The 13,265-nt window shown below is 39.4% G+C and overlaps 1 protein-coding gene and 1 long non-coding RNA gene across 2 annotated transcripts in view; both read right to left on the bottom strand.

The window, feature by feature from the left end:
* Positions 1 to 443: 443 nt before the first annotated feature.
* On the bottom strand, positions 444 to 2,235 carry LOC129739403 (uncharacterized). Its single transcript, XR_008735851.1, has 2 exons — positions 955 to 2,235; positions 444 to 893 (listed from the first exon to the last, which is right to left on the bottom strand). It is a non-coding gene; the product is annotated as an uncharacterized LOC129739403 (long non-coding RNA).
* Positions 2,236 to 3,486: 1,251 nt separating this feature from the next.
* The window catches only part of LOC129738944 (WD repeat-containing protein 20), a 74,253-nt gene continuing 64,474 nt past the window's right edge, over positions 3,487 to 13,265 (bottom strand). The window contains exons 2-5 of the mRNA XM_055730274.1: positions 6,618 to 6,800; positions 5,725 to 6,554; positions 4,713 to 5,652; positions 3,487 to 4,592 (exon numbers count right to left, since the gene is read on the bottom strand). Coding sequence (XP_055586249.1) covers positions 4,533 to 4,592; positions 4,713 to 5,652; positions 5,725 to 6,554; positions 6,618 to 6,800 — 2,013 coding nt within the window. The 3' untranslated portion in view covers positions 3,487 to 4,532. The remainder of the gene's footprint in view (positions 4,593 to 4,712; positions 5,653 to 5,724; positions 6,555 to 6,617; positions 6,801 to 13,265) is intronic.

The following is a 13,265-nucleotide window of genomic DNA, read 5'->3' as shown; positions in this document are numbered from 1 at the left end:
CTCACCACAAAATGAATGAAATTTCATTCATTTTGAGGAGGGACGATGGGGTAATGTAACCGTCGTTACTTTTTTTTGCGTGGCTCCGCCACCTAATCCTGACATCCCTGCCCTTAGTGGAGAACCTTACAAAAGTCGCTCAGAACGGCTAACTTCACCCAAATCATCTGTCATCCCGCACGGTCACTCTCCTTCTCTGAGTTATCCACACGGTAAACAAAGTTACTCTGTTCTGTATAAAAATCCAAACAGATTCGAGAAAAGTGTCTCCACTTAGTTTTATGTTTGGGCGCTTTACACAGAGCGTGAGCAAAAAGCTTTTACACATTCGAAAGCTTTCAGCCAGTTAGTCAATTCTGTATATTTTGACATGGGGATGTCCATGCATTTTGGAAATTTCTCTGCAAAAGAAAAGTCAAAAAAAGTTCTTAAAAAAAAGTCTCTTCTCGAAAATAAATGTTTTTATTCCGCACAATAACAACATTAAAGGCAAGTAATACACACGATTTAAACGCGTTTATAAGTTAATTTCCTAGTTCTTAAATTCAAATTGCATCCATCTAGCAGACCAAAAGCCGACATCCAAGTTCCAACTTATCGACCTGCCTCCTTGAGGATTGTCAAAATCATAGGATTTGCTTCCATGGAAGAAGCCGGAAGGGCCAATCGGACTTATGGCCATCCTCGCGCTTCCTCCGGAAGGTGCTCCCCATTTGGCGGCATCTGCAAGCTAATGTGCGAGCTGTTATTTAGAACGGGAAGGCTTTCCCCGCCTAAGACACCGCCACCTAGGACCGTGTCCGGAGTTCATGGTCGAGAAAATTCTCCATTGCCGTCCAATTAAATAACACGCAGCTAACCCAGGGTTTTTTTATAAGGGTGCACTAATGCCGCTGAAAAGTTAAAAAATAATACTAATAAGTTGTTCATCAGAATTGAATTCCAAATACGTACCAATTAGTTAACCAAGACGCAAGAATCCGGCGTCTCGCGGCAACTCATGTTGAACGGGATAACAGTCATTAGAATTTCCTTGGTTGTTATCCCTCATGCATCTCGTATAGCTACCAGCGGTAATGTTTCTTCTACCGAGGAATTAAACGACTGTACAGGAGAAAATCTTCATGTGAAACGTAATCCAGGGCGCATAGTGCACCCTGATAGACGTGCAAACTGTAGCTGCGTTTCTTGGTTATTCTGAAATAACGGCTTCCGTCTCTGCTGGGTGTAAGAAGTCTTTTTGATTTCTACAAATTTTCTTTCCGGGGTCATATTTCCGTATAGTCACGTATAGTGAAGTTAATTTAACCTGGCGATAGAATGAAATTTTGAACACCGAATTAGAAGCACTTATAAAAATAAATAAATGACATTATAACCTAATAAAAAGCCAATAAAGATAAAGATAATAATAATGCAAAAAAAATTAACATTAACGGTGATGATTATAGTAATTACCTTACATACTAGTATTAATGCATGTTTTAAGCCACCACCCGCCTCCAGTGAATTGTGTCCTGGATGGCTATCATATCACAGATGGGAATCAGATGTGTTTTTACCTTAAAATAGTATGTAATTTTGAAAGCAACAATAAAGTATGTCAAATATTCTTGATCTTCTAAACCTGCCTGTATTAATCCTTCATTGTTTCACAAGCATAAATTTCGTCGCAAAATCTTTTCGTTTTCAGCTCCCGGAGTAGATGATCATCACGACGGTGTCGGTTGACGCTCATTTAGCTGTCTTCCGATCCTATTTTTTTTATAAATCTGCTTCTACCTCCCGATAAAGAACAGAATACGTCTTGATATTCAAAACGCTGATGGTAAGTTTGCCTGCAATCCACCGGTGCCATAGCGCAGATCCGTTCTCTTTATTTTAATTTTTCCGATTCTCCAGTACTGTTGGCAGCTTCTTCCAATTCCGAACAGGTATCTCGGCCAACTTCTAAAATGATGCCTCTATAAAGTTTCCTCTTTGTCAGATAATGGAAGGATTCATTTTTTCAGTTTTACTTACCTGGATTTCGTAGCTAATTTTTTTTTACGTTCCGAGCGGATGGCCCCAACATTTTCGATGCACAGATGAAGAAGCTCAAAATAAATCTTTGAGCAAAAAATTGTTTAACAAGCAATGTGAAACCAGATTCAATTACTTTCGACGATTTCAGCCAATGATTTGAAAATTAAAATTATTTGCGGTGAACTACAACCGCCACCAAAAGCTTTTCGTTTCACTTTTGACATCTTTGAAGATATCCAACAAAAACAAACTTTTTTGTACCGCTATTTCCGCCGAATTCTGATAGCTAAACTCTAAAAAGTTAATTCACGGACCTCCATGAATGTTTTTCTTCTTATGAATTGTTTTTCTTCTTGCTCTTTTTTTCATTAAAATGCAGAAAAAGCTCACAATTAGCTTTGAACATCCCTGTTCAACAGATTCCAACAACAGCAAACTTTTTATACAGAGCTGCATAATCGAGTTTTAGTTCAAAAATGTATATTGGCAACCCAAAACTACTCAAAACTGAATTGAGGTTATACAAATTTTGAGCAACTACCGATAAGTTATTTTGAAGGTGTAATCGCAACACATTTTATGAATAACTCAATTTTTCCGTGCATAGGCGTCGTGCTCAACCAGGGACGTCACGGGGAAGTGTGGGCACCCAGAGAGCGACGCACCGTGTAAATTTGCCTCCGAATAGATATGTATGTGTGTCGGTCCACTGAAAGTAAAGTCTCGCAAATATTTTCAGAGCGGAACATGTTCTTTCTGTCTGTGACCTCGTTAGAGTGCGCGTCGCGTGTAGTCGAAGTAAATTTAGAGTTTTGTTTAAATTTGTGGTGTATATTAATTAATTTATTTCTAAAACTTATTCTAGAGTTAAAAAGTACATAAAATTACACGTATTACGAACACTGAAAGTAGTACGGTGCGGTTATTAAAAATTAGTACGGTTAGTAAACAAGAACATAAAACGTGTAAAGCACATGTTAAAACTTAAATGTAATCATTGTTATAGATTAAGGAATTGTTAAAAGAACATAAAAAGTGTTAATAGAACTACACAAAAAAAGCAACAAAGAAAAGGTAAATAACTGAACAACAAAAACAGTAAATTTGTAAACCACGTGGACTATGAAAACTGTTATGTCACTGGTATTATAACCCTTCTTGGCAGGTCCAAGAGGGCCTTTTCTTATTTTGTCGACTAATCCTCCAGGTTAATTGTGACTACGGACACACGGCAAATCTTAAACCAGGCAGAAAGAAATCCGAAACATAACTTTGTTCGACAATAACAAGGTACGTTTCGAGGACCATCCGGTGGTACTAAGCCCGCACCATAACCTTGCCCGTCAATTTAGAGGTTATCGGCGAGGACTTTTCGGCAGCACCAGTCGGGGGACACATACAGCCAGCATCGGGCTCTTCCGGGACGCCGGAAAGGCGCCTGTTGTGAACCCTGAATTGCCGTTGAAAACCATCACATGCATGTGGTTAACCGTTGCTGTTCACCGAGCCAGCCACCTGTCGCCGTTCCAGCTAAGTTCCGTGAAAAACCAAAACTAACCGCAAGTATGCCTAAATGTGACGTCACAACAGGGAAATTATGTTAAAATAAACCTTACCCCATTATGTAAAATCTAAGCTAAAGGCAGTACTTTATTGGGAATATTTAGTTAATCTGCACCTTTTTGATTAATTTGATTTCGTTGTTCCATTTCCGTTTCCATATTTCACTCGAGCGAATTTCCATTCGAAATTACATGTTCTGTTTATGTCCGCGTTTTGAGTAGCATAATTACTGGACCTGGGTGCTAGCATGAGAGGTAATCACCCGTGTACGCCCCTGGTTGTCTGATTCCAGTTGGATTCCTCTAGTGCGAGTTCCGCCGAAGGAAAGTGTCACGTTGCAACACACCGACCCTGAGTTCCCACCTATGTTTACCTTCAAAATTTCCCACCCACTGAGCTTCTCCGTGTTATAAACCTCGATTCAGGTAAATTTTACCTCACTGTGAGGTGAGTTTCACCTCGAAGAGGTAGAAGTTACCTTTTTGGCTTTCACGAGCTTTCACCTTTGTTAACTCGGTGAATTTTACCTTTTTATTATTTTCCGTGAAAGATTGAGCATCACGAAGCAGGTTATGGTTCCACGCGTAATTTGCATAATCGCAAAATGAGGACTTTGTATTTGTTGTGGACAGCAGAGTAACAGGGTAGATATGTAGAGTAAAAATAATGGCCGCACGCTTCTATATTATATTACACAACTATTAGCTGTATTGTATTTTTTCCACGAGTAACAAAGTTTTGATTCGACATTTTGTTTGTTAATTTTTGATAAATTACAGCTGATTTAAACATGAAATTATTTAAATATGGACGCTTCGTCCATAATTTTTACAAACTTATTAAAACATATCCTACTTTAATAACACAATTAAAATATTTCTAACAAACATTGAAGGCATAAGATGTGTGAATGTTGTAGAAATTGCAATTACCACTGTTACCTTTTACACGACTGTTCCGCCTGGGGGCGCTGTAGGGCTTGGAGGTAAATGCTGAGGAGGATTCTGAAATACCATAGATAAACGTTAGACAGGTAAATGAACCTTCCAAAAGAACTTAACCTTATGTATTACCAAAGAAGGCGTTCGTTACACAATAAAAAACAATTACAACTAGGTACTTACAATATAACCAGGTCTAGCCCACGTATAAACAAAGCCATCCTGACATGCAGTGAGGAAACAATCTTCCCGGAAGATTAATGCCGTTAACCTCTCGTGGGCTATTTTCTTGCACACCAATGGCTCTAATACTGGACAGTCGTCGAATCTTGGACATGCCGGGGTACCGATTAGTTTAACCGGATCATATGAGGAAATAATGCTACTTCCACTTCCACTGGTACCGGTACAATCTGCCCCGCGTTTGTTTTTAGTCAGAGATGAAGTCATGATTGATGTAATTGTATTGGACAGGCCACCTCCACCGCTACCGCTGCTCGAAGAAGTGGAAATCGTATGATCGATGTTGTTGTTGAGATGACTGCTGTTGTTGGTAGTGGCATTAGCATTTTGCAAATTGTTATTGTTCGAACTACTATGAACATTATTGCTATTATTTGATTTGACCGTAAGCGATATGATATTTCGTCTACTATTGTTTTTTCCTGACCTTTCACTTTTTTCATTTTTTTCACTATTACTACTGCTATTAATGCTACTGTTTCCAAAACCGAAATTTGAAAAACGTTGTGTTATTGAGTTAATCGTCGAGTGGTGATGAACGATATCATTCTTGACAAATTTCTCGCTTGTGTTGTTTTTCTCTTTTTTGATACCAGCATTGTTTGAAGAACTCAAAGTGCTTGCTTTAAATGTGTGGTTTTTTGAATGTTTTCCATCGCTGATGCTATTTGTGGAACCTTTTCCATTGCTGCTACCATCATCACAATTTAAAGTATTACATAAATTATTACTATTTAGTGTTATAGACTTCATATTAAAATTAGCGTTATCTACAGTATCGTTATCATCAGTGACTGAAAAATCTGTTGATCTAGTTGAATCCTTATTTGCTTCAGAATGCTGCCCGGCTTGACTATTGTTTGAGCTTTTAGGAAACTCGCTGTAAAATAAGTGAAAAATGAATTTCATGCAATTTTCGATAAAACAATAAACAGGTAAAATGTCAACTCACTTTTTGACATTACATGATACAGGATCAGTTGAGCTTAAATTCCTACTGACACGGCCTATCGACTGTCGTAAGACATCCTCTGTTATATCCCATAGACATAATTGTGTGTCTTGGCTGACCGAACCAAGACGATAACAAGTAGCAAGTTTATCAGAATTAGAAATGCTATTCCTAAAGGTGGGTTGTGATCGCCTTATCGACGTAGCCGTGACATCACTTCCATGACCGTAGTTATGATTATAACCGTCATTGATAGGGTTATCATCATCGGAAAAGTCCGCGTTCTCCCAGTTTGAATACGATGTTGTAAATGGATCGAATGCAACCACCGAAACCCATGAACGGTGTCCCTGGCCCCTTGCGACCACCCGTTGCTCTTGTAATGAGAATACAGTAACTAGATCGTCTTCGCCACCGACCACAACGTACTTGCCATCCGGACTCCAACAGACGCAAAGAAATCCGCCGAAATATGATCTTGCTATTCCAATTAACGCCATGGTGCTATAGTGGAAGACCCTCAAGAATCCATCTTGTGAAACTATTGCCAGGTTTTGACCGCAGGGTGAAAAGCAAAACTCATTGATGCTAGAGTTCTCTTGTTGACCGAAACACCATTTAAACAATGGATTACGGGTTGATTTCGATTTACACGTCAATATAATGTAGCCGTCGCCATACTTATAAGGTTGATAGCTAGGAGTAGTTTGTGTACATGGCAGTTCTTCATTATACATATAAAGACATCCGCTGGCATGGGATGCCAGAAATTGATTTTCGGAACCCGGAATCCATTTTAGGCAAGTAACTTTAGATTTGTCGATTATTCTCTGCAAGTAAGCGATTTTTTAAACAAATGAAATCTGTACATTTTGGCTTGATAGATATAATACCTCTTCGTTGTATAGTTTTCCCTGCTCTCGCCTGCCAGGGTATACCAACTGTATTTGACCTGTGCTGAACCCCACAAGCAATGGAGCTCCTTCGTATGTGGCCGATGTTGCATTGAAATCGTGGCAGCTCGGATTAGTACCTTTATACAACTTTTTATCAATTGGTTTGCTTAAATCGGACGCCTGTAAAGAACAATCAAATGAATTTATAAATATTTATCTAATTTCATAATATTTCATACAACATATAACTCGGCAATTAATACCTACATAAAGGAAATTTCCAATAAGTCGTCTTATTTCCGATTACTATAAAACTTTTTTAATAACTCATAAAAATTGAAAACTCTTCAGAAGATAAAAAAAAATCATCTAAAGCTTGAACCACTATGCATTTCCGATTCTCGATAGTTGCAAATTGGGTCCCGTTATTTAGTCGGAAATTTTCAACCGCGTGGTTTGTTCGGCAATTCGGCGAAAAAGAGCATCACAGAATTAATCCCGAAGGTATTCGCTCGGAGACTGTTGGGAAACACGGCCAGAATAAAGCAAAAGGGCAAAACACCATTCGACGCAACATCCGGCAAGCGAAGTAGTTCTCTATCCCTTTCGATACAGCCATAACGCACAAGCCAGCAGCAAACATATGCGTGGATTGTTTCCTTCGTGCAATTTGAGGCAAAGACACAACATTCGGGAGTCAGGTAAAAAATCAGTAATTTCAAATTATTTACTTACTGTCGGATTCATCGATTGAATCTTCCGGACAACAGCATTTGGTTTGATACACTCGCGTCCGTTCACGCCAAAATACGTTAATCGACTGACTTTATCATCTCTCTCTTTCCTAAGCCTTTTACACGCTCACAAAATAACATTCAATTCGATGTGTATAATGATCAAAATCTACACACTAAGGCTGATGTCATGCTGAAGCAACTAGCAACGCGACCTACAACGCAACGTTCACACGACTAACCAGCTCTCATTTGATCTCCATGGAAATCGCGCAGACCTGTCATACTGGTCGCTTTGTGTAGCGCGACCAATCTGATGCCAATGTGTTTAGTAGCGCGACTAGTAGGAAATCCAATAGGAACATTGTTTTTTCTCGATTTGAAGCAGTGATTCCGGGTTTTAAGCACAATAGTACGAAGATCTGTCCGAACTTGTGATAATAAACTAAATACTATCTTAATCGGCGAGAAAATTTTCATGAATTCTTAGTTCCGGCAAAAAAACAAGGAATTTTGTCGGTTCAAATTTCGGCATTCTTGCAATCCGGGTCGTGATTTGATGAGTTTTTGATGGCTCCCGAAAGAAAGGAGACGATTCAAAGCATTATCAGATGTAGAGAAGTGATGATTTGTAGGGAATTTCAAAGTGACAGGTCGCGCCAGCATGACATACCAATGCAATGCAACGCAATCTTATTGGAACGTTGCGTTGCGTTGCGTTGCTAGTTGTTTCAGCATGACATCAGCCTAAGATTGCAAATTTTACCCTCGGGATAATGACTCTCCGAACAACAGGGAAATAGCTGAATTTATTCGAAGTTCGTGTGAGAACCCTTCCGAATCTTGGGACGCTTAGTTTCTCCTGAAATTCGGGACATAATTTCAACGAATGCACAGGCACTCTAACAATCGTTCTGTATTGCGGCAAAATTTCTACTGTCAAAAGTTTTCTGTCTCGTGTTTTATTGTCCATCCTTTTCTATATTATGCGTAATCTACCAAATGATTTTCCCTTTTAAACTAAACTTATAGTCGTGGTGTTGAAATAGCGGTAGTTGCAGAAAGCCTGACGGGTACACTCAGAAATTAATAAAATATAAAAAATATTTATTTTTAATTATCCAGTTAATTTAAGGCGATAAATTTTTTCAGTCATTAAAAAAAAGGTATTGCGATATTATTTTTTAATGCACTTGAAACATTTCTCCATGAGAAATCATCCGGTGCATAAAAATTAGAATCGCGAAACATTTCAATCCATCATCTGTCATCGCTTTGTGGTTTGTTTTCATTCGAAATTCACGCAACCTCACTTTTTCCGGATTGTATTTCTGATGTTAATCAGCCGAAAGCAGGAAGGATCCCACAGTCATATTGATTCAAAAGTCTCGACAGCAGCACGAAAAGATGCTAAGTGCACTTCGTCTCTATCCGGTGCGAAGGGGGCTTGAATATTTCTGGTTTCCCCCGAAGGTCCCATCAAGCGAGATATCGGTAGTGCAAGCTTTCCCAGTAAACATCGTCCGTGATGGTAGGTAACCTATTATAATTATGTCTTGTAGGAGTATTTAACAATTGTTTGAAATGGAAATTTAAGCACTCCTCCTCCTTTAGACATCTCTGAAAAAGAACAGAAAGTAACCTGTTCAAATTTTTTTGATATCTTTGACCATGTACAACAGATACATGTAACTTCAAAGCTATCGTAAATTAGATTTTTTTTTTCAATTTACAGGTGGTTCCCGAAATGCTGATAAAAAAACCAGAAGTGATCATCCTATAGAAACATGCATGTTTAAAGAAAATCTATCACCGCCACATGCGTCAGCTCATGTCCTCCGGGTTTTTGAATCAAAACTCCGAGGTATGAAAATGATTTATTCTCAATGATCCGGGAACGATTTTCTCAGGGTAAAGTTTTCGGCCAACATATTTTTTGCAGAAGAGTATGATAAAGGGGGCGGGAGGTGAGATGGTAATGTAAAATTTATTGATTGAATAAATCATTCAAGTTGAAAATTCTCAAAAAATTATTTCTTTCCAATGATAATGCATAATATCCACAATAGTTCCTAAGGTCAACCGTCATATTGAATTTCGTTCTAATAATCACCACCAGATGTCACTGTCGTAGATATTTCTCAATGCATAAATTTTAATAACCGAGATATTTCTCGGCGAGAAATATTTCAGTTACTACACGCCGAGAAATAACTCTGGGAGTGGGCACGGTAAAACGTGAAAATACATGAAAAATAATATATTTACATTTTTTTCAGTTCTGAGTGTAAGAACCAACTTATTGAGGAATTGGTTTTCGCATCGATCTATACCGACACCGATGAAGAAAATACTGACTGCTTGAAATGTTGAGTGCCGATGATACCGGTGAAGCCGCCGCTGGCTGCTGAAGATCTTTACAAAATTAGGCCACCGGAGGACCTGACGATTATATTAAATCCGCTGAGATCTGCAGTAAATTATGGCGCTGGAGCAGGTTAGTATGTTAAATCAATTTAAAGTGATTCAAAGCTGAGATTTGCATGTTGTTTGTTTTCAGGTCGACCTAACAAAAAATAACCAACCTCTAGGAAACGCAGCAAAAGAATTTTGTGTATACATTAAAAATTAAAATAGAAATATTTAGGTTTTATTAATTGTGAATAAATTTTAATAATATTAAAAAAAAGATTTTGTTATGTTAAGTGTAGAAATATCTGAATTCCATTTCAATATTTATCTGGTAGAAGCCATTCCGAACCTACAGGAATACTTCGGAACTCCCTGCAAATTACAGGAGGAAACTGTTTAAAACCTACAGGTGCATTTGACAGTTATTTTCCTGAGCTGTTTTTCTGTCCTGAAATCGTCCTGTAATTTCAGCTGTTGAAAATACAGGACAAAATCGTCCTGACCACAGGAGAAAAGATTAAGTGTGTACGGTGTGTATGATGCAATTCTTATAGGAAAAATGGCAGTCATTCACCAGCTAACTTTTATTTCACGGTCGTGGCCACGGATGAGTTTCGCGAAATAGTTGAAAAAAGTGATTACCCAAGTGTTGAGCAAATGGAATAATCTCTGTGATTGTTTTGATAGCCAGGTTAGTTTTCAGATGCTTAATTATTTTCCGAATTCCAACAGTGAATATAACTTTTTTTCCTAGCCGTCAACCGAATTCGAATTCTCGGTGGTCATTTATTTTAGGACTCGGAACCAGCATATCGAGATGGGTAAGCAGGAGAACTGCCTCTTTCGACCAGCAGCAGCAAACACACAATGGAATGCAACAGCTCGCTGGGGGAGTTGAAGGAGTTGGCGTGAAGAGATGACTGAATTGCCCCGGACAAGGCTAGTTGAAAACCAATGGAACCAAAATCAACGCAAGGCGGTCAGGAAATGGCCGAAGTTACCAAACCTGACGTAGGAAATCTCTGAATGCAACAACTGGTAAGGAAAAAACTTCAGAAGAGGAAAGTGTAAATATATGAGCTAAAATTTTTGTTGGGTCTTACAGATGGAGGATCAAGCTTGGTGCAATTTTCGATGACTGGTGGAAGTATCGAACTCGTGCCCTACATCAACAACTCAGGAGTTAAATTTGACGGCCGGCCAGGAAATAAGTAATATTTTCCGATTTACAAAAACCAACAAAACCAAACCCCGACTCTTAAGTGAGTTAGTGATGCTAGTGGAAAATTTGTGTATAATAAATAATTTAAAATAAATTTACGAGTGATTTTTAATTAGAATTGGGTTTCGAATAATAAAAAAAAATATAAAAAACAAAAAGGAATAATGAAGCTAACTCTATAATCAATTGTATGCTATTCAAATTTCATGTAACTTCCATCATCAAACCGTCTTGAAATCACTCAAAATTCATGTAAAGTGTACGTGAGATTCATTTATCATCAATTTCTATAAGCATGCATCCACATGTTTTGTTCGTAGAAAGTACGTGAAAATCAATTGGATAAAAATTATGTAGTTTTTCACGTAGCCGCTACGTGCAGATTATTTTGGGTGTATATAATAATAAATGCGTTTCTAGTTCGTCTTCGATCGTTTGAATGCGATTGGTGAATGCTTTGACTATGAAATTCTTCAAGCTTCACACGACTGTGTAACGGAAGTAGTTGCTCCAGCAATGTCAACAACTTAAAGGCGCCACTCCCGAAATGGAAGGCTGCTGACACTTCCTAAAGACTCCCTCCCACGGTGGGTTTCAAATAATGGCTAAATCACTTAGTCAATCTTGCCAACCCAACTGTCATTTGCCCAGTTAAAGTTCACGGAAAATAGGAAAGGATAGGAACAAGACGGCTAGCGAACGGTAGACAATGTGCAACTCGAGACCCCATACACCCAACATTCGGGTTATAGTGGTCATATCACCTCTTGTCTGCAACTCCGATTCTCTACCTCCCCGTGGGGCTAGCTGGGGTGCGAGCAACCTTAGCGGAGATCGGATACCCAACCCCAGTGGATGCTTTGGTCGCATGCGGACTGAGTTAGAGGGCTTCGTACGCGTCTGTTCTCCATGTCAGAGGCGGCGTGCGGAGTGCAACAACGTCCTGGTGGTGTTCGGGACCCAAAACGGCAACATCACGACGGTCCTCCGCGAGATACTGGGGTTAGCTGCGGGCCTTGCGAGCCAGGGACTACAAAAAACATAAGCAACGAACAACAAATTTCGGATGGAAATCGGCAAAGACTCACGCGACGAAAAGGGAATAGCGATTGGAAACTTGGAACATGGAACTGCCGATCTCTAAATTTTGTGGGCAGTACCCACGTGCTCTCCAACGAATTGAAGAGCTGCAAATTCGACATCGTAGCGCTGCAGGAGGTATGCTGGAAGGGCTCCACGGTACGAACGTACCCAGATGATCGTGCAATCTACCAGAGCTGCGGCAACACACACGAGCTTGGAACAGCTTTTATAGCGATGGGAAAGATGCAAAAGCGCGTGATCGGGTGGAGGCCGATCAACTCACGATTGTGCCGGTTGAGAATCAAGGGTTCTTCAACATCAGCATCATCAACGTGCACAGCCCTCACCTCGGAAGTACCGGTGACGACAAGACGAATTTTATGCGCAGCTGGAGCGTTGCAGCTACGACCGTTGCCCAAAACATGATATCAAGATCGTCATCGGGGATTTTAATGCTCAGGTCGGCCAGGAGAAGGAATTCAAACCGACAATTGGAAGGTTCAGTGCGCACCAGCTGACCAACGAAAACGGCCTCAGACTTATAGATTTCACCGCCTCCAAACGAATGGCCGTACGTAGTAACTTTTTCCAGCACCGCCTCCCACACAAGTACACCTGGAGATAACCGTACCAAACGCAATCACAGATCGACCATGTTCTGATAGACAGCCGGCACTTCTCGGACATCATCGGAAACCGGAAGAAGCGAATGGTGATCTGGGGCAAAAGCTGGATTTGCATTTTATTTCGCTAAAGACGGAAACTGCGGTAGACACTACGCTGGATGGTTCCAAGGTGGGTGTGCTGTTCAATCTGTGTCAATCTCCGAAAGATAGCAAAATAGAAATGTTCAAGACATGTTTCCTTCCTGATGTAGTGATCATCACAATAAGTGCATCGTAAAGGGCAGATCTGACTACATATTTGATTTTGAAAAGAATTGTAATTCTATTATCAGTTCTATCGTTTATACGATGGCAGTAGCTAAGAGTCGGTGGGTTCTAACCTTTGTTGATGTGCTCCGAGAACGAAACAGATAATGTTCTTTAAGTTATAATATCGGTACTACTGCCGAGATCATTACAAACAATTGTTTAAAGTTTTTTTTAATGAAATAAATTTTATTTTATGGATACCAAATGGTCTTTTTCAAATATTTCTAATCCCTTTTGATAGGTGGGTCATGAAATAAAA

The sequence above is a fragment of the Uranotaenia lowii genome, chromosome 1 (assembly GCF_029784155.1).
Source record: "Uranotaenia lowii strain MFRU-FL chromosome 1, ASM2978415v1, whole genome shotgun sequence".
Lineage (NCBI taxonomy): Eukaryota > Metazoa > Arthropoda > Insecta > Diptera > Culicidae > Uranotaenia > Uranotaenia lowii.
The sequence above is the reverse complement of the archived record's forward strand: the minus strand, read 5'-3'. Positions and strand labels throughout refer to the sequence as shown.